Source organism: Sphaerodactylus townsendi, linkage group LG04, assembly GCF_021028975.2.
Source record: "Sphaerodactylus townsendi isolate TG3544 linkage group LG04, MPM_Stown_v2.3, whole genome shotgun sequence".
In the NCBI taxonomy this organism is placed as follows: Eukaryota; Metazoa; Chordata; class Lepidosauria; order Squamata; family Sphaerodactylidae; genus Sphaerodactylus; species Sphaerodactylus townsendi.
Genome location: NC_059428.1, coordinates 158,803,526 through 158,823,314, shown reverse-complemented (window position 1 = coordinate 158,823,314; position 19,789 = coordinate 158,803,526). Strand labels below are relative to the sequence as shown.

Sequence of the window (19,789 nt, the reverse complement as noted above, 5' to 3'; positions counted from 1 at the left end):
GCCTGTGAGCTCCCAAAGGCACCTGGTGGGCCACTGCGAGTAGCAGAGTGCTGGACTAGATGGACTCTAGTCTGATCCAGCTGGCTTGTTCTTATGTTCTTCTTATGTAGTGGTTAAGAAGAGCAGGTAAACTCTGATCTGGAAAACCGGGTTCGATTCCCGACTCCTCCACATGGGTGGCGGACTCTTATCTGGTGAACTGGATTTGTTTCTCCGTTCCTCCACATGCTGGGTGACCTGGGGCTGGTCACAGTTCTCTCTAACTCAGCCCCACCTACCTCACAAGGTGTCTGTTGTGAGGAGAGGAAGGGAAAAGGAGTTTGTAAGCGCCTTTGAGTCTCCTTACAGGAGAGAACGGTGGGGTATAAAATTCAAACTCTTCTCCTTCATCATCATCGTGGTGCAACGTTAACCTGTGGGTTTACATTCTGCAGGCCGTCCCTGCGAGGTAGGACGGGATCCAGTTTTCCATCTCTAACACCTGAAACTCTGCTCATGGGTTAAAGCATAGTAAATTCCGCTGAATGAGCCGCCCCCCACCTTAGAGTGAAGTCTTGCGCAAAGCGGCAGAGCATTAAAAACCCGCCACGTTTTAGTGCTGACGGCAGTATAAATAGCTTGGCTTTCCCCCCACAGATGGAGAGCTGTGACATTTCACAATATAAAGGAACTGTTTCGAGGTGTCGATCGGACCATATGGTGTGGATAATTTAACAATTTCTTCTCTCTCTCTCTCTCTCTCTCTCTCTCTCTCTCTCAAGCAATGAAATCGGGAGGCACGCAACTGAAACTCATCATGACCTTTCAAAACTACGGACAAGCCTTGTTTAAGCCGATGAAGTAAGTGCCAAATCTCGTTGCGATTGCCGTCGCCGCGTCTCGTCGTCGCTCTGATACTTCTGGCGGAGGGTCGTTGGGGGACAGCCGGTTTTTTTGGCTGAGCCTTGAGGAGAATTCACAAAATGAGGCTAAAAATAGCTCCTGGCTCCAGCTTGGGCTGTCTGCGCGGGGCAGGATGCTCATTTGCATGACAAATGCCTCTCTTCCGCTGCCTTTCTCTGTAGAAGATCACAATTCCCTACCTCTTGCAGTAGCGGGCAAAATCTTGTTGTTTTTGTGGGTTTGTTGTGAAAAGCTACAGAGCTTCCAAGAGGTGGTCCTACAAGATGCACAGATATGCCCCTTTTCCAAGCCCCAACGTTTATTTTTGCAAAGGAAGGGAGTGACCCAAAATGAATGATTCCTGATTCAATATGAGTTAGACCCCAGTGGAGCTATTTGTGCTCTGAACAGAACTGTCAGCTCCAGGTTGGGAAATACCCAGAGATTAGGGGGGGTGGAACCTGCAGAGGATAAGGTTTGAAGAGAGGAGGGACTTCGTGGGGTATAATGTCTTTTAAAGCTGCCATTTTCTCCAGCCGAACTGCTCTTTGTTGCCTAGAGATCCACTGTAATCCCAGGAGATCTCTAGCCACCAACTGGAGTTTGCAACTCTAGCCTTGAGCTAGAATTCCAAGTCTTCTCCAGCTGTAATCCCCCCCCCCCCATCTTCTAATATCATTTGAGAAGCTCAGAAACCCACTTTTTAAGTTATCCCAGGTAAGAAGCAAGTTAGACTGAGCATTCTCATTTGCTGGATTCTGTTGGTTCTCTGTTTTCTGTTCTCCACTACTGGTCAGTCCCACTAGGCCCGTGGTGGCGAACCTTTGGCGCTCCAGATGTTATGGACTACAATTCCCATCAGCCCCTACCAGCATGGCCAATTGGCCATGCTGGCAGGGGCTGATGGGAATTGTAGTCCATAACATCTGGAGTGCCAAAGGTTCGCCACCACTGCAGTAGGCCTTTCAACGCAAACCTTTTGAGGAAGGAAATAAAATGTTTCTTCCATGGAGTCCCACGTTGGGGTTTTCCCCCTCTTTGGTTCTGAAAACGTTTTATTTCCAGCCTCAAAACATTTTCACCGAATCCCCTTTAGAAACGATTCTTCGGGCGGAACCTTTTTTTAAAATGGCTTCACCGCTGTGCGATCTCTGTAAGGCGTTTCCCACGCCCCTCTGCCATTCCCCATTGAAAATGTTTTCCTAACAGTTTAAATGCTCTGCGTGGAAAGGGTTACTAGAACCACAGAAGTGTTGTGGAGAAAATATGAACTCAAATTCAGATCAACTTCAGCTTAAAGTGGAGGGGGGAGGGGGGGCTTGTATCTAACTTGGAAGGAAGGTTTTGTTGGAGCAGATATGCTGTTCCGACTCCTTTGTTTGAAAGGTTGTCAACATTGTTAATACATTGCATTTGATTGCTTTTTGGGTCCGCTTGATTGCAACATTTCCTTCGTTGTTGCGGGTAGATATCTGACCAGTGGAAGCACACAGGGGGACATATGGGGTCAAATGTCCCTGGACTGTGGCCATTTAGTCACGTGGGGGGGGGGAATCACCCCCAAACCACTCCTTCTTCCCCCCGGGTCCATACACCGCATGGACCATTGCTGTATTCAGATGTGTGAGTTGGGGCATGTTCTATAATGTGATGGTGACTTTGAGATGACCAATTGCAGAAAAAAAATATTGTTTGGTTGTGGTGGAGGAGGGTGGCCGCCCATGGGGGGTGGGGGCAGAAAACTCAGATTTTTGCACCGGGCTACATTTTCCCTAGATACGCCGCTGGGAGCATGCTTAATTCATCATGATAACCCACCAAAAATTCTGCTGCAAGGGAATCTGTTAGTGTAACCTCAGCTTGTGGGTTCTGTGGGGCAGAACCTGGAATGAGTTTGCAACAACAATTTTTAAAAACCAAATGGTTTACTTTCTTAACATATAACATCAACATTTAACATCACACTTCAAGGTCCTGTTCAGGTTGCATTTTCAAGTCCTTCTTTTACAGTCTACTGATACTGCCAAGTCCGATTCTTCTTTGCAAGTGGGTTGGCTCCTGAAGACTCCCAGGGCTTGATGATCAGGATTGAACATGATGAAGGTTTCCAGGAGAACTCTCACCCATTGCAACCACAAAAAGAAACCCTTAACAAGGTGTTTATAGAAATCAAGGTCCAAGTCTGGTAGCCTTGTCTCCTCCAAACTACACGAGTTCTGCAGCCATCTGCTGCTTTGAGTCTCCACCCCTTACTGGGTCAACCCATTCTGAGCATGGGGGTTACATTACCGTTTGTGGTGTCACAAGTCTCCTTTTCTATATGTGGACTTCAGCGATTGAGAGACAGCTGCGGACTGAGAGGAAGAAACAGCCGCGTGGCTGGATTTTAACGTGACTCACTATGGGAAAGGCTAGCTTCCCATTCACAAAACGGAAGTGCGCCTCGTTGAAGCAGATTGTCATAATAACCCGATTTGTTCTAATACCAGATTGAAAAATTTATATGGATTTCCAAGGCTTTTACAGCTGCCGCTGATGATTCTCTGGCTTCGCTCGTGGCGATTCTCTAGTTTTGTCGCCTACAAGCCATATGTGCATCTTTGCAGTTACTGTAAATCTGTTCGGCTGCAGCACAAGTTTCAAGAGACAAGAGCAAAGAACACCCAAGGTTTTCAAGTGGTGTCGTAGTTTACAGAGTCACAAAGTCAGCAATGTCACAACATCGTCAGTGAGGGAAAGAAGACCCGCCTTTTACACAATCCCACACGTGAACCCCACCTTCATAAAATGCGTGTTCGAAAAGATGCACCTCAGTACCTCCCCGTGGTGGAGATTTAATATTATAATGAAGCCCGTGTCAACCTTAGGTCAGTGGTGGCGAACCTTTGGCACGCCAGATGTTATGGACTACAATTCCCATCAGCACCTGCCAGCATGCTGGCAGGGGCTGATGGGAATTGTAGTCCATAACATCTGGAGTGCCAAAGGTTCGCCACCACTGACCTAAGGTGTCAGCCCAGCATCATGTGATTTGTTTATTCTTGAGACGGGGGGGGGGGATGTTTTGACAATATATGGTTCTCATTCTTCAAATGCATTTCAAAGCTTTCTGGGCAGCATTACAGCTGGAAGGAATACCCTGGACAATGGGAAGGTTCTGCCCGCTATTCAAGTAAGGATTGAGTTCGAATCCTCGCACCAGCCTTTCCTGGGTCCCAGGCCTGGTTGTGCAACAATATTGGTTATGCTAAGCAAAAAGGACCATTGTATAGTTTTACAGCTGTGCTCCGTGTGACTTTTACCAGAGCGCCCGCCTGACAGAAAAGCAGAGATCTAAAAACAGATCCAGGAAACATCACACCGAAATGTTGCTACAATTGTTCTATATGGCTCTTCTTTCTAGCACCATAAGGAGGAAGTCTGCCAATTTAGCTGGTGCTTGGCTTTGGTCGGCTGCCAGTTTCCTCTGGATACAGTCCAGTAAAAACAAGTGGCAATAGTTTACATTTAAGAACTACAAACTGTTTGAATAACCGGCATTGCTAATAAAATAACAATGCTATTTTACATTTAGCCCTTCCACGACAACAGGGTACAGAAGAGAGGGAGATGATATTCATAAAGAAAGAGCAAGAAAAATTGTCCTGAGTTTAACCCCAGATGCCTAGCAATGTATACCAGGATCCTTTAATAGTAAGGTGACCATATGGTCACCTTGTGAACCCGGGACGGGGGTAGGCGACTGTGTGCGCGTTCAGCCGCAGGAGCACACTGCCTTCTGGGGTCCTTCTGGCGGCCGTGTGCACGTGCAGTTGCAGGAGCGCACAGCCTTCGGGGGCGCTGCCGTTTCCCTCCCTGTCACAGAAGGCAGTGCGGCAGCCTCCCAAAAATCGGGACAATGGAAGGAACCCGCAGGACACGGGACAAATTGTGCAAAGGCGGGACTGTCACGCCAAAAGCGGGATGGCTGGTCAGCTTATTCAATAGGAATTTAGACCTCTCAGTGATGAGAATTCTTTTGACAATACAGAGAGTTTTTATTCAGTCTCAGGAAAACAATAAAAGTTTCTCCAGCCATCTTAGAAGGATTAGTTCATGCAGAGTCTAAGAAAACAGAGTATTGAATGGTCTGGAACCCATGCCTTACGAGGAGAGACTGAGGGAGCCGGAGATGTTTAGTTTGGTGAAGAGAAGGTTAAGAGGTGACATGATAGCTGTGTTTAGATATTTGAAGGGATGCCACGTTGAAGAGGGAGCAAGCTTGTTTTCTGCTGCTCCAGAGACCAGGGCCAGGAGTCATGGGTTCAAGGGGAAGGAAAAGAGATTCCACCTAAACATCAGGAAAAACCTCTTGACTTTCAGGGCTGTTTGGCAGTAGAATGCACAACCTTGGAGTATGGTGGAGTCTCCTTCTTGGGAGGTTTTTAAAGAGAGGCTGGATGGAGTGCTTTGATTGCGTGTTCCTGCACGGCAGGAGGTTGGACTTGATGGCCCTTTGGGGGTCTCTTCCAACTCTATGATTCTATAATTCTATGAATGGGGTTTGGAAAAGATATAGGGCAGGTTATACATTATCAATCTAGGTCAGGAAGCAAAAGAGCTATGCATGACGAGTGCACCTAAGGCAGTGATAGCAAACCTTTTCAAGACCGAGTGCCCAAATTGCAACCCAAAACCAACTGATTTATTGCAAAGTGCCAACACGGCAATTTAACCTAAATACTGAGGTTTTAATATAGAAAAAATGGTTGGCTCAGAGGCGTGCGTTACTCGGGAGTAAGCTTGGTGGTAGTCCGTGGCTTTGCTTTGAAGCAACCGTGCAAGTCTTCCAACGGGTAGATCACGACCCTAGGAGGGTTTACTCAGAAGCAAACCCCATTGCCAGCAACCGAGCTTACTCCCATGTAAAGGATCACGCTTTAGTTCTTCGCATGAAAATCAGTGGGGTTTAACAGCGCTTAACAGGGTTACCTACACTGCTTCCCCAAAACTAGGTCTTAGGTTTAATGCTAATAATCAAGCCCAGTGGCCCAGACCAGCTTAGATATTGGGGGGGGGGGGGACTCTATTTGCACGTGCCCATAGAGAGGGCTCTGAGTGCCACCTCTGGCACCCGTGCCATAGGTTCACCACCACTGACCTAAGGTCAAAGGGGAGAGGGGAGTCGGGATGAGAGCAGGCCCATGCCCTGCATCTACTCTTAGCTTCCTACTTTATAGAACATGTACCTAAGTGATGCTGAACGATGCTCTGTTTCCATTAGAACAATAGCTGAGTATCTTCAAGAGAACAATATGTTCTCTCAAGTGTTGTTTGTTGTTAGGAGATACTAGCCGGTGTCTTCAGCCTTGATAAAAGACACATTAGTGCCTTTTCCCTTGGCAAAACTTCTGATGGACCTATTAAAGGATAGGTGTTTATTAAGGGGTGTTAAGGATTTTATTTATAGAAAAATGTCTTCTAGGAAAGACCTGTCATTGATATTGATATGATTGTTATAGTGTAATAGGAGACTCATGAGATATATAGTAGTAGTAGAAGAAGAGTTGGATTTATACCCCATCTTTCTCTCCTGTAAGAAGACTCAAAGGGGTTTACAAACTCCTTTCCCTTCCCTCCTCACAACAAACACCCTGTGAGGTAGGTGGGGCTGAGAGAGCTCAGAAGAACTGTGACTAGCCCAAGGTCACCCAGCTGGCGTGTGCTGGAATGCACAGGCTAATCTGAATTTCCCCAGATAAGCCTCCACAGCTCCAGCAGAGAGAGGGGAATCAAACCCGGTTCCTCCAGATTAGAGTGCACCTGCTCTTAACCACCACGCCACTGCTGCTCATAGCAATGTATACCATTAAAAAGTGTGAAGGGGGGGTACTGCGGTTGGGGTCAGCCCTCTCCAGCAATTAGATATCTGTTCAAACTCCTTTATAACCTTTATAAGTGCCCATTAGGATTATGGGAACAGTCTGACCACTAACACTAGAATCTCCCACCTTTATTTATTTATTTATTTTTATTTATTTATTTTTTCATCTTATATACCACCCAACCCCCGAAGGGCTCTGCTGTGAACCCCGCTCCCCACACACACAAACACAACTAAGAGCAGCAGTGGCGTAGGAGGTTAAGAGCTCGTGTATCTAATCTGGAGGGATTGGGTTGGATTCCCAGCTCTGCCGCCTGAGCTGTGGAGGCTGATCTGGGGAATTCAGATTAGCCTGGGCACTCCCACACACGCCAGCTGGGTGACCTTGGGCTAGTCACAGCTTCCCGGAGCTCTCTCAGCCCCACCTTCCTCACAGGGTGTTGGTTGTGAAGGGGGAAGGGCAAAGAGATTGAAAGCCCCTTTGAGTCTCCTGCAGGAGAGAAAGGAGGGATAGAAATCCAAACTCTTCTCTAAGATGCTCGCAAAGCATGAAAGTCTCTCCTCTCTCCCCAGCTTTCTGCAATGGCCCACGGCTGCCCACAACTAGCCAGTCAGAAAACCAGCGTTTTTCTGTGCTGCCCGGTTTTTTTTTTCCCCACAGCTTCCAGCAGCTCAGCAAAATCAGCCCTCAATCACCGTAAATCCGGTTTAACAGGGTTACAGTGGAAGGCTGGACGGCCTTAATTTATTTCCCGGGATTTGCCGAGAAGAGGTCAAGTCGATTTAGGAACAGCTGTGCTCCTCCAAATGGGAATTTGGCTTCGAGGCCGGAGAATGATTTCCAAGTGGCTCCGAGACGGGCTTTGCATGTCGACCCTTTTCCCCCTCTCCCCAGCTTCTTAAAAAAGCAACAACCCCCAAAGCCCACGCTTCTCAGTAGCTCCAATTAAACAGGAAAGAGCAATTGATAATTGAAAAGGGCGTCTCTCTGGAGGAGCGAGGCCCCCCGTTGCTGTCCTCTTCATGCCTTTTTGAAATGTAATACGTCTCCTCCAAACAAGAGCATGTTGCATTTATTAAAGCCACTGCCTCTCGAAGCTTTTCCTGGCTTCTCTGTGCCTGGGACACTTCCGATCCTCTCTCCCCACCCAAACCAAACAGGGAACAGCCTCCTAATGTAAGACAGTGACTCGGATACAGAGAACAGCTCCCCGCCAGGATGAGAGAAGAGTTGACCAAACAGAGAACAGCCTCATAATGTAAGACAGCGACTCGGATACAGAGAACAGCTCCCCGCCAGGGAGAGAGAAGAGCTGACTTGCCAGGGGCATGAAATGAAAAGCTCCTTCTCTGGCATCCAGTCTGGGATGTTACTCCATGCTGGGAGAGAGCGAGGCATTCTTTGTTTGCTGGTTGTTACACGTTCTCCAGGGCGCCTCCGAAAATTCCCAAATTCCAGACGCTCCGAATGGCCAAGTTTTTGTTTCCAAAGCTGGAGGGATCCTTTTGGGATCCTCCTTAATGCTGCTGCATATGCACAGATTGTCATAGATTTGGAGGGTTTTTTGTCATTCGTGCGGTTGTCGCTTATCTGGAGAACCGTGTTTGATTCCCCGCTTCTCCACATGAGTGGCAGACTCTTCTCTGGTGAACTGGGTTTGTTTCCCCGCTCCTACACATGAAGCCTGCTGGGTGAGCTTGGGCTAGTCCCAATTCTCTCTCTAAATCCCATCTACCTTACAAGGTGCCTGTTGCAGGGAGAGGAAGGGAAGAAGTTTGTGAGCCCCTTTCAGTGTCTTTACAGGAGAGAAAGGCAGGGTATAAACCCAAACTCCTCCTCTCCTCCTCCTCTTCCTCTTTCTTCTCTTCCTCCTCCTTCGAATATACATCATGGACCTGAATCTTATGGCAATCAGTCATCTGTCCATCAGATGACTTCATCACACCACATGTCTGAGGCATCAGAATTCTGCATATGCTGAGATTTCAGCATAAACATCCTTACAAGAAGTCACTTGTTTCCTTGGGCGGCATTATTTGTGTACACTGTGCATACCTCTTTTCCCTCAGCAGAGGAGGAGGAGGAGGAGGAGGAGGAGGAGGAGGAGGAGGAGATGACCCCTTAATAGACACCTTGTGAGGCAGGTGGGGCTGAGAGAGTTCAGAGAGAACTGTGACTAGCCCAAGGTCACCCAGCAGGAATGTAGGAGTGTGGAAACACAGCTGATTCACCGGATAAGCCTCTGCCACTCAAGTGGAGGAGTGGGGAATCAAACCCAGTTCTCCAGATTAGAATCCACCTGCTCTTACCCACTACGCCATGCTGGCTCTGAATGCATAAAGCTGCTTCATCTGGGATCAAATCATGGTTCCTCATGGTCAGTATGATCAGCTTAGACTGGCAGCCACTCTCTGGGGTCTTTCACATCAACTACTGCCTGGTCTTCATAACTGGAGATGCCGGGGTTTGAACCCAAGACCTTCTGTACGCCAAACAGATGCCCTACCACTGAGCCACGGTGATGAACGGAATACAAAATACAGAACAGAACCCAGTTTGTGGTTAGTCTGCAGGAGTTGCCTGCCAGGCATACGGCGTCCTTTTGAGCAAGCGTGGTGGGGGACGTCCCAGCACACGGCTCATGAGGTGCGGCAGCATATTGAACAACACTGCCTGATCATTGTTTGTTTAGATACATTTCGGCGCTGCTAAGAACTCCGATGGAGCTGCTGGGAGCATCCTCGTTGCGGTTGATCCATTGAAAGAGCCGTGGGATTTGCATTGGGCGACGGGATTTGTAAATGGGACGGGCGAACCCTGCAACCTTTTATGGGCAATTATTGCAGGGCGGCGGAGGGAGACCTTCCAGAAGATGAAATAATTGTAGCGCACTGGGTATTCCCTTGGCCTTTCGTTCTGGCCTTTAATTTGACTTGAGACAGCAGAGCGTAGAACAGTGAAGATTTTAAAACCTGCTGGTTGGTGGAAACGCATCGGTGACATTCACCCACTTATCCTGTTATCCATATTAGCCCTTTCTTGTGTTGTGTGTGTGAAGCCAGTGTGGTGTAATGGTTAAGAGCAGATGGATTCTAATCTGGAGAACCGGCCTCGATTCCCCTCTCTTCCATCTGAGTGGCAGAGGCTTATCAGGCGAACCAGATGTGTTTCCCCACTCCTACATTCCTTCTGGATGACCGTGGGCTAGTCACAGTTCTCTCAGAACTCTGTCAGTCCACCTACCTCACTTTAAGGTGTGGGGAGAGGAAAGGAAAGGAACTTCGAGTCTCCTTACAGGAAAGAAAGGGGGGGTATACATCCAAACTCTTCTGCTTTTTGTGAAATGTGGAAGAGTCACTATCACAGTTACATGTAAGCGTTGACTCCACCTCCTGTGGCATCCATTTGGTGATGGACTCCGCCTCCTGCGGCAGCCATTTTGGGATCACATCTATCATCGTATGTCAGAAGGTCAAAGCTTCAGACTGGCTCAAAAAGGTCTGGGCCCCAGCTGTATGGCATATGCCCCACTGCGGTGTTTTCACAAACTTTACCCCCTCATCTTTAGGAATTTCACAACCCTGCCTTGGCAGTCCGAGGTTTCTGAGACTCAACAAAAACTCATGTGACCGGGGATGAGGGGAGGAAGGGAATCAGGCGAGTGATTTGCCCTCCGTTAAAAGTGAAACCCTGTTCTCATGAATGGTATTTTTGTCCTTTGTTCCAGCTTGACACACCCAAGGCTACGGAAGCGGTCGGCTGGCTCTGCCCTCCGCCCGCACTCCTCCTTTTCAAGTCTCTGACCAACTTCTCATTTCCGCAGGGTTATTTAGCACCCCTCCGCATCCTGCTTGCGGACGATCTGTCTCAAAACCCAAAGTAAACACAGAGGTGGCGGTGGCTCACGTAGGGATGGCTGAGCCGGGGGCAAGCTGAGCCGAGGTGGAGCGCAAGAGCTTGCCACCCTCAGACCTGGCACCGGGCCCGGATCTTCGGCCGGCAGCCGAGCTGTTTTGGAAGCTCGAACGTTTGCTGCAGTGAGCGTGTGGCCCGCCCTCTTATTGTGGCCTGGCTCTGCTGAAACAGATGCCAGTGGGGAAATTATAAGCTGGAGCTGGAGGCTGTTTTGGCAGGGGCAGGGTCTGGAAGAGAGGCCCTGGTAGCCAACTTCCAGGAGAGGCCTGGAGATATCCCAGGATTGTGACTGATCTCGAAACTACAGAGATCTATTCTCCTGGTGGCGTAGGAGCAGCAGTGGCGTAGGAGGTTAAGAGCTCATGTATCTAATCTGGAGGAACCGGGTTTGATTCCCAGCTCTGCCGCCTGAGCTGTGGAGGCTTATCTGGGGAATTCAGATTAGCCTGTACACTCCCACACACGCCAGCTGGGTGACTTTGGGCTGGTCACAGCTTCTGGGAGCTCTCTCAGCCCCACCCACCTCACAGGGTGTTTGTTGTGAGGGGGGAAGGGCATGGAGATTGTAAGCCCCTTTGAGTCTCCTGCAGGAGAGAAAGGGGGGATATAAATCCAAACTCTTCTTCTTCTTCTTCTGGTGGGAATGGCTGATTTGGAGGGTGGGTTCTGTGGCATTATTCCCCGCTGCGGTCCCTCCCCTCTCCAAAACCACTCCCCAACACAGACTCTACCACCAAATCTCCAGACTTTCTCAGTCTGGAGTTGGCAACCGTAACCGGAGTTTCCATGGGGCCCGACAATACCGCTAACAAAGCGGGAACAGCCAAAGCTAAACGTGCCTATGAAATGTCTCATTCAGGTGTCCATCCCAGCAGTGTCTTCCACAGGGGCTTGGAGGGGCAGGTGAGGCAGGTTGGCAACCTCCAGGTGAGGTCAGGTGAGGCATAAACCCCCCAAATGACAACTGATCTCCTGATGCGGGGGGGGGGGATCACAAAACGGCGTCCAGGAATCGTTTTGAGGGGGGGAGGGCGGATGTACAACATGGTAAAAGGGGCGATCGAAAACATTTCTGAAATGTTTTATGCCGTTTGTGTGGAAAGGGCCAGTTCTGGGCACCGCAATTCAAGAAGGATATTGACAAGCTGGGACTGGTCCAGAGGAGGGCAGACAAAATGGTAAAAGGAGAGACCTTGGGAGCTGGGGAAGGTTAATTTGGTGAAGAGAAGGTTAAGAGGTGACATGATAGCCCTGTTTCGATATTGGAAGGGATGCCATGGTGGTGAGGGAGCAAGCTTGTTTTCTGCTGCTCCAGAGACTAGGACCAGGAGTCATGGGTTCAAGGGGAAGGAAAAGAGATTCCACCTAAACATCAGGAAGAATTTCCTGACAGTAAGGGCTGTTCGACAGTGGGATTCACTGCCTCGGAGTGTGGTGGAGTCTCCTTCTTTGGAGGTTTTTAAAGCGAGGCTGGATAGCCATCCGTCAGGAGTGCTTTGACTGTGTGTTCCTCCATGCTAAGCAAGAGGGGAAGGTACACACAAAAGTGAAAATGAAGAAAACTTGTACCCACAGGCGAACAATGAAGACTTCAAAAAATTAGTTTGGTTACTGTTTGTAAAATTATGAATTTATTTTGGTTACCTAAAAGTAAATTGCTACTCCAATGGGAGAACTAATTTTTTTTTGAAGTCTTCATTGTTAGCCTGTGGGTACAAGTTTTCTTCATTTTCACTTGACTGTGTGTTCCTGCATGGCAGGAGGTTGGACTGGATGGCCCTTTGGGGTCCCTTCCCACTCTATGATTCTATGATTCTCTTAGTCGATACTGCCTTGGGAGGTTGCCAAGATGCATTTTGGGGGGATGCTATCAGACCAACCAGAGCAGCCTTTGTGAACCCAAAGGGATGCTGTCCACGTGTCACAATGACGGACACGGAAAACCACCATCCCAGGGTGAACCAAGGGAGAGTGGATCTTTCCGCGCTGTCAAAGGGGAGAAGGAATCCACCATGCAGAAGGGAAAGCTCTTTGCCCAGTGGCCCAGCAGCACGCTCCGATTCATGTTTTCTTGGCACCCGGGATGTTGTCTGACACCTCGCAAGTGGCACAGCGCCATCCCGGCAGATGGATACCCGACCCTCTGGCAGCCGAAGACACTTGTCTGTTCGCCTTGTGCGGGTGAGGAGGTCACAAATTCCGAGCCAGGATGTGAGCAGCCAATGAATATCCTGTTTTTATTTTTTACCGCCGGCGGCTACAAGTTTCTGCAAAATGAAAAGGGGTGGGCGAGGAAACACTTTGAAGTACTCTTCAGAAGAATTTTGTTCCGGGGCCGGTGCTGAGCCTACCCCCTGTCTCGAGGATGGCTTTTGATAGAGAGAAAAATAACAATGTGTGCAATTTTGCAGGGGGCATCCTTTGTACCTCCTGGTAGGGAAATGCCTGAGCCATGTTTCTATGTGTTTGTTTACAAAAGCCAATGTGATTTTGGGCTGTATCTATAGGGGTATAGTTTCAAGATCGAGGGATGAGATTGTACCTCTCTATTCTGCATTGGTGAGACCTCACCTGGAATATTGTCTGCAGTTCTGGGCACCGCAATTCAAGAAGGATATTGACAAGCTGGAACGGGTCCAGAGGAGGGTGACCAAAATGTTCAAAGGTCTGGAATCCATGCCCTACGAGGGGAAACTTATGGAGCTGGGGATGTTTAGTTTGGTGAAGAAAAGAAGGAGAAGAACAAGAAGAAGAAGAAGAAGAGTTTGGATTTATATCCCCCCCTTTCTCTCCTGTAGGAGACGGAAAGGGGCTTACAATCTCCTTGCCCTTCCCCCCTCACAACAAACACCCTGTGAGGTAGGTGGGGCTGAGAGCTCCGAGAAGCTGTGACTAGTCCAAGGTCACCCAGCTGGTGTATGTGGGAGTGTACAGGCTAATCTGAATTCCCCAGATAAGCCTCCACAGCTCAGGCGGCAGAGCTGGGAATCAAACCCGGTTCCTCCAGATTAGATACACGAGCTCTTAACCTCCTATGCCACTAAGAGGTGACATGATAGCCATGTTTAGATATTTGAAGGAATGCCACGTCGAAGAGGGAGCAAGCTTGTTTTCCACCTCAATACCAGGAAGAACTTCCTGACAGTCAGGGCTGTTCGACGGAGGACATGCACTACCTCAGAGTGTGGTGGAGTCTCCTTTGGAGGTCTTTAAAGAGAGGCTGATGGCCATCTGTAAGGATTGCTGTGATTGTGTCTTCCTGCACTGCAAGGGGTTGGACTGGATGGCCCTTGGGGGTCCCTTCCAACTTTTATGATTCTATTTTTTTCTAAGTCTGCCGTTCTCCTTTTCAAAACGTTCCCAAGGTTTGGCCTTCCGGCATCAGGCCTCTGCTTCTGGTATGTTTTTAAGCAAATTGCTGGGCTCAGAAGAGCATGTCTCTGCATCAGGTTGCCCCATCTGATTTTCGGGGTCTGACTGTGCGTAGATCAGAAATGAAACTCAGGTCACTGTTGTAGCAGGTCTGCGTCACCAAATCTCACGGTGTGGCTTCAAAGTTGCCCTTTGTTGTGTGTCTGGCTGCATCCAGTTAGCTGTAGTATCTGTAGACACGTATCTGAAAGTGTCAAAGCTGGAAGCTGGTATGGTTATTAAATGGGAAGTTTGTTAAGTCTCAGAGCAGCAGTGGCGTAGGAGGTTAAGAGCTCGTGTATCTAATCTGGAGGAACCGGGTTTGATTCCCAGCTCTGCCGCCTGAGCTGTGGAGGCTTATCTGGGGAATTCAGATTAGCCTGTACACTCCCACACACGCCAGCTGGGTGGCCTTGGGCTAGTCACAGCTTCTCGGAGCTCTCTCAGCCCCACCTACCTCACAGGGTGTTTGTTGTGAGGGGGGAAGGGCAAGGAGATTGTCAGCCCCTTTGAGTCTCCTGCAAGAGAGAAAGGGGGGATATAAATCCAAACTCTTCTTCTCTTCTTCTTCTTCTTCAATCAAGGGTGTTGTTGCAGAAATCCTGTGGCGTGCATAGTGGCATACGGCCCTATTGTTTTATGTCTAAGCAGCTTTCTTCTGTGGCATCTGGACGTTCAAAGGCGTAACGTGGAGATGAAACCATTAATACAGACTGTAATTTAATAAACATGCTGCGGAGAAACTCTGTTGGAGGGTGACAAAGGTCTTCTTTAGACGGAAGGGCAGTGGTGTAGCTAGGGGGCGCGGGGGGCTGGAGCCCTGGGCGCCACTTCTTTGGGGGCGCATTGCCGGGGAGGTGCGGGGGTGCCCAGGGTAAGCCCTGGCTGCTGTTTTATAAAGCTATTCTCCTGCAGAGGGGGTGGGATCCACCTCTTCCCTATGGTTAAAACCAGTGGTTAGGATTATGTGGAGGTCATTCGTATATTCATAATTATGTAATTAGTTTAAAACAGTAACTCGGTGCCTTTTTGAGAGATCGTAGCCCCCTCCTCCCATGGCAGAGCATCTACTCAGCATAGTAGAGCCCTTCGGGGGAGGGCGGCCTATACATTTAATAAATAAATAAATAAATAAATAGCCAATGGTTCCCAGTTCAGTTGTCAGCATCTCCAATGGAGCGACTCTACATCCGATTGCATTCGTTAAATTTGTTTCCTAATATAAGCATTACATCCCCGAAAAATACAAGATCTAGGTAGGAGGTTTTGGTTAAAGTGTGAAACATGGGCACCCCAAAGATCGCAGTGCCACAGCCCACGAACAGGAACACAGAAATATAAGACATCCTCCTCAAAATAAGATAGCTTATCTGAGTAAAATTAATATGACAACATCTTGTATCGGGAAACACGGTAGATACTGCCTCCGGTGGTGAAAGCCGAGAACAACATCCTTTCCGATTAATGTTGAATTTGGTGCGGTGGCTCCACCCCCTACAGTCCTCTTTATACCTTTTTATTAAGGACATAAATATGAGCCACTGGGCTGGTCGACAGATTTCTTCACTAGCCGATGCTGAGTCACGTTGAAGCACACTGGAAGACGGGTTTCCTTTAAGATTGCAGATTGCTTTTATTTGCAGTGTCCTCTACCAGCTTGGCAACGTGCGATTTTGGTGGTTCCACATTTAGGGACGTGTAAAAATAAATAAATAAAAACAGCCTAATTTTAAACTCGTCCTTTTCAAATCATCGCCAGACGAGTTAGCAAATCCCTCTGGAATTAATTCTCTACCCAGATGAAGAGCTCAGCCGGCCTCTCCTCCCTTCTGGTTCGGCGTGGTTACCTAGATACACCGCGCTTTCCAGAGGACGTGCATGCCAAAAGCCATTTTAAATAGCTTGATTTGTCATCTAAGTGCAGACGCCGTTTGAAGAGATGCTTGCTGGCTGGGATTGTGGCTGGCTGAACGCCGAAGACGCCTCTTGGCACAACAGACAGCGATTCGCTTGACTGGTTTACAGCCCAATTTCGTTTGTGCAGAGCTGAGTTTCCTTTGTGAGCTGAGGACGCCCCACTGAAGTTGGTTGTTGCACAAGTACTGGATGGTAGAAAAACCCAGGTTGACTCTTGGTGTGGTCAATGGGTGTTCCTTCCTCACCTGGGGGGTACAAAACCTTCACCTTTTCCCCAGGTCCCCCCCATACCACTGTTCTGTGGTCGTAGGGTTCTAAGTCCCCACTGGGGAGAGAAGCGACCTCAGTGAAATACAATGCTATAGAGTCCACCATCCGAAGCATCAATCTTCTCCAGAAGAACTGGTCTCTGTAGTCTGGAAATTGAGCTATAATTCCAAGGAGTTCCCAAATCCCACCTGGGGGCTGGCATCTCTGGGTTTGCCAGCTCTGAGTTAGGAAATACCTAGAGATTTTGTGGGTGGACTCTAGGGAAGGACGTCAATCAATTGTAATGCCACAGTCCCTTTTCCAGAGCAGCCCACCAGTCGGTCAATATTGATTTAGATGCAAATTTCAGCTCCAAAAATAAAAAAAAGATAAATAGTAAAAATGAAATGGGATTATCAGTGACAGGGGCAAAAGAGCAAAATGAAATCAGAAGGGTGAGTCTTAGCCGAACGGAATCATGTCGGCTGTACGGTAGAAATGTTCGTCTCAACCACTCACGCGACCCACTCGTCCCAAGGCAAAATTTTCCAACTTGGGTCATTATCTCCCGGGAAGAATCTGCAAGAGAAAAGTGTCTTAAGGTTCTTTGGGTCTTCCAGTGGCAATTTGGGGGGTGGAGCCTGAGGAAGAGGGGAGGGGCTTCAGTAGGGCATAAGGCCATAGTGCCCACCTTCGAAAGCAGCCATTTCCCCCTGGTGAGCTGATCTCTATCACCTTGAGATCTTCTCTAAGAGCAGGAATCTCCAGCCGCTGTCTGAAGCAGCGATTCCCAACCGGGGTTCCACGGTTCCCTGGGGTGCCGTGAGCACTTCCCAGGGGTACAGCGAGAATCCTATTGGACCCCTCTGTTTCCCCTCATCCTCACCCCTCCGCCACCCCCCCTCCCAGCCTGGCAGGGTTACCGTGAGATATGAAGAGCGAGGTCAAGGGTACCACGATATCAAAAAGGATGGGAAACACTGGTCCGGCACCGATATCCCTCCCTCGCAGAATCCCATGAAACCCAGTAACCAGTTCCCAGCACACAGACTTCTCAAAGAATCCCTTGTTCCATATCCCACCAGAGAATCCTGCCGATTTGTAACAAGGCCTGATTCCCCTGCTCCCGCCCTCTTGAGTTTTTAATTGTTGTTTGTCACTATTTTATACGGCTGGTCTCCAACGTTCCTACATGGACCGGTCAGGGATTTATTGCCTGCTGTAAGAAGGCTGGTCTTTCGCCCCCTCCCTCTGATTAGCAACATCATACACTTGATCAGCCTACACCGGCACGATTTGCCGTTTCGCAACACAACGGGGTTGTTTATAAATTGAATGTGTCCTCTCGTCAAAACCTTCCCTTCCCTGTACGCAAATCCACAACGTGAATGTATATCTCCCAGGTAGCGATTAAATCCCTTTGGTGACACGCCGTGCATTTGGCGGACGCCTTCCCGCACGTAATGAATGTGTTTATCATTTTGGAAGCCCGCAATATTTCCTGGACATCGCGCCCGTAATGCTTCATATATAAATAATGAAGAGTGTGTTGTACGAGGTTGTTGTTGTTTTTTAAAAAAAATTCCTCTTGGCTTTTCCAGGGCTATTATGCCATTAAAAGAGGCGGGGAGACTCTCTGAGCTTTTCAGCTGGAGGCAAATAATTTGCTACCGGTGTGGAATTTTCAGCATTAATCGCTGCGCTCTCGGAGCTATTTCAGCAAGTCTGTTCAGATTTAAATGTCAAAATCATCATCTCTGGGTGGGGAAATCCCTGGAGATTTTTTTTGGGGGGGAGAGGGGGAGAATATCTGGAGCCTGAGAAAGGTGGGGTTTGGGCATCAACAGATATGATGCCAGTACAGCCTGCCTCCCAAAGCACCCGTTTTCTCCAGGTGATCTGACCTTTGTCGTCTTGAGATCAATTGCAATTCCAGGAGATCTCTGACACCCATTCCAACCCCTGGTTTTCCATAATTGAAGAAAAAAATGGCCTCTATCGGATTGTCAGTGGATTCACTTTGCCCTTTGTCCTATTCAGAAGCTTATAGGAAATTAAAAGGTCAACTATTGGATAGAGAGTTCTCCACCCTAATCACCGCAGCCAAAAAAATGTGCTCCCCCCTGTATTTTTCTCTCCCATTTGAATGGGGCCACTTGGCACACTACCTGTATTGCTTAATAAACCCTGCTCAAAGGAGAGCCATAATGCTCTGCCACTGTGGTTTTACTGTTATGCCTCTCCTGCCTTGTTACTACATGGCAGATTTAATAAGCAAGAAAAGGCTAAAAGATTGTGCCCATGTAATCAACGGCTCAGTTGAATCCCTGGCCCACCAATTACTTCACTGTCTCAGATTCAAGGAAATCAGATCCAAGTATGTGAATCTCACTCCTTTACATTTACCCGATCTCCCCGATTTATTTAGATTACACTACTTGTTGGACAACCCTGATCCTTCTCTCTGTATGATAGTGGCAGACTTTCTCCTGGAAATTACTAAACGCCAGTAGATTTCCTTCGACCTGTATTGTATATGCTTTTTAATCTGTTTTTTATTACTGTTGTACTGTTGTCTGTGCCAATAAAGGCTGGCTTCTTCTTGAATTCCAGGAGAACTCCAGGCAGGATCTCCTGAAATTAAAATTGATCTCCAGACAACAAAGGAGAGTTTCTTGGAAGAAAACGGCCGCTGCTTTGGAGGGGGCATTGGATGGATGGTGATTTAGATGCACCTGACGTCCCTCCCCCCACACAAATCCCACCCCAGGGCTCCACAGTCCAAGTCTGCAGGAATTTCCCAACCCGGAGCAGAATGTCGTGGCTGGAGATGAGTTGTTCGAGAAAAAAAAACTATTGGGTTCCCAGGTTCTTGCTAATGGCGGGCAATCTCTTGGCGCTTCCTGCCTCTGTCTGCCGACACTCAGCTGTTCGACGGGCAGAAGCAGGCTGGCTGAATCAGGGACGCCTACGTGATGATGTCGTGGAAGCGCCAGCATTGCACCGGATGGATGCGGTATCACTCTCCCCAAAACTCTATGAAAACTCTAGAGCCGTGGTGGCGAACCTTTGACACTCCAGATGTTATGGACTACAATTCCCATCAGCCCCTGCCAGCATGGCCATGCTGGCAGGGGCTGATGGGAATGGTAGTCCATAACATCTGGAGTGCCAAAGGTTCGCCACCACGGCCCTAGAGTTTGGGGGCCAGTGAGAAAGAGGAGTGGTAGAGAATGAAGTCAGCACCGTGGGGCCAGCTGACTCTGAATAACATGATTTTAATCTGCCTAGTCAATCAGTTCTCCCGTGGCCAATCAGAGGTCCTGCTGGGAGAGTGCCCCACTTGGCCCCGCCCTCTTCCTACAAACACTTAGTGGACACCAAGAAGCAGAAGAACCAAGCTTGTGGTCGCGCTTTCCTCCGATCACAGCAGCCTTCAAAATAGCTATGAGTTGATTGGGATAATGCCAGGGCGAAACTAATTGGACCGTTTTTCCCCATCCGAAAGGTCGCATTGCATTAATTGTGGATTGAATGATCCCCCGATGGAG

At 48.6% G+C, this 19,789-nt stretch overlaps 1 protein-coding gene across 1 annotated transcript in view; it reads left to right on the top strand.

Annotated features, from left to right (window-relative positions):
- FAM20C (FAM20C golgi associated secretory pathway kinase) overlaps nucleotides 1-19,789 on the top strand; it is a 77,881-nt gene that overhangs the window by 28,252 nt on the left and 29,840 nt on the right. Inside the window, exon 3 of the mRNA XM_048493710.1 lies at nucleotides 762-840. Coding sequence (XP_048349667.1) covers nucleotides 762-840 — 79 coding nt within the window. The remainder of the gene's footprint in view (nucleotides 1-761; nucleotides 841-19,789) is intronic.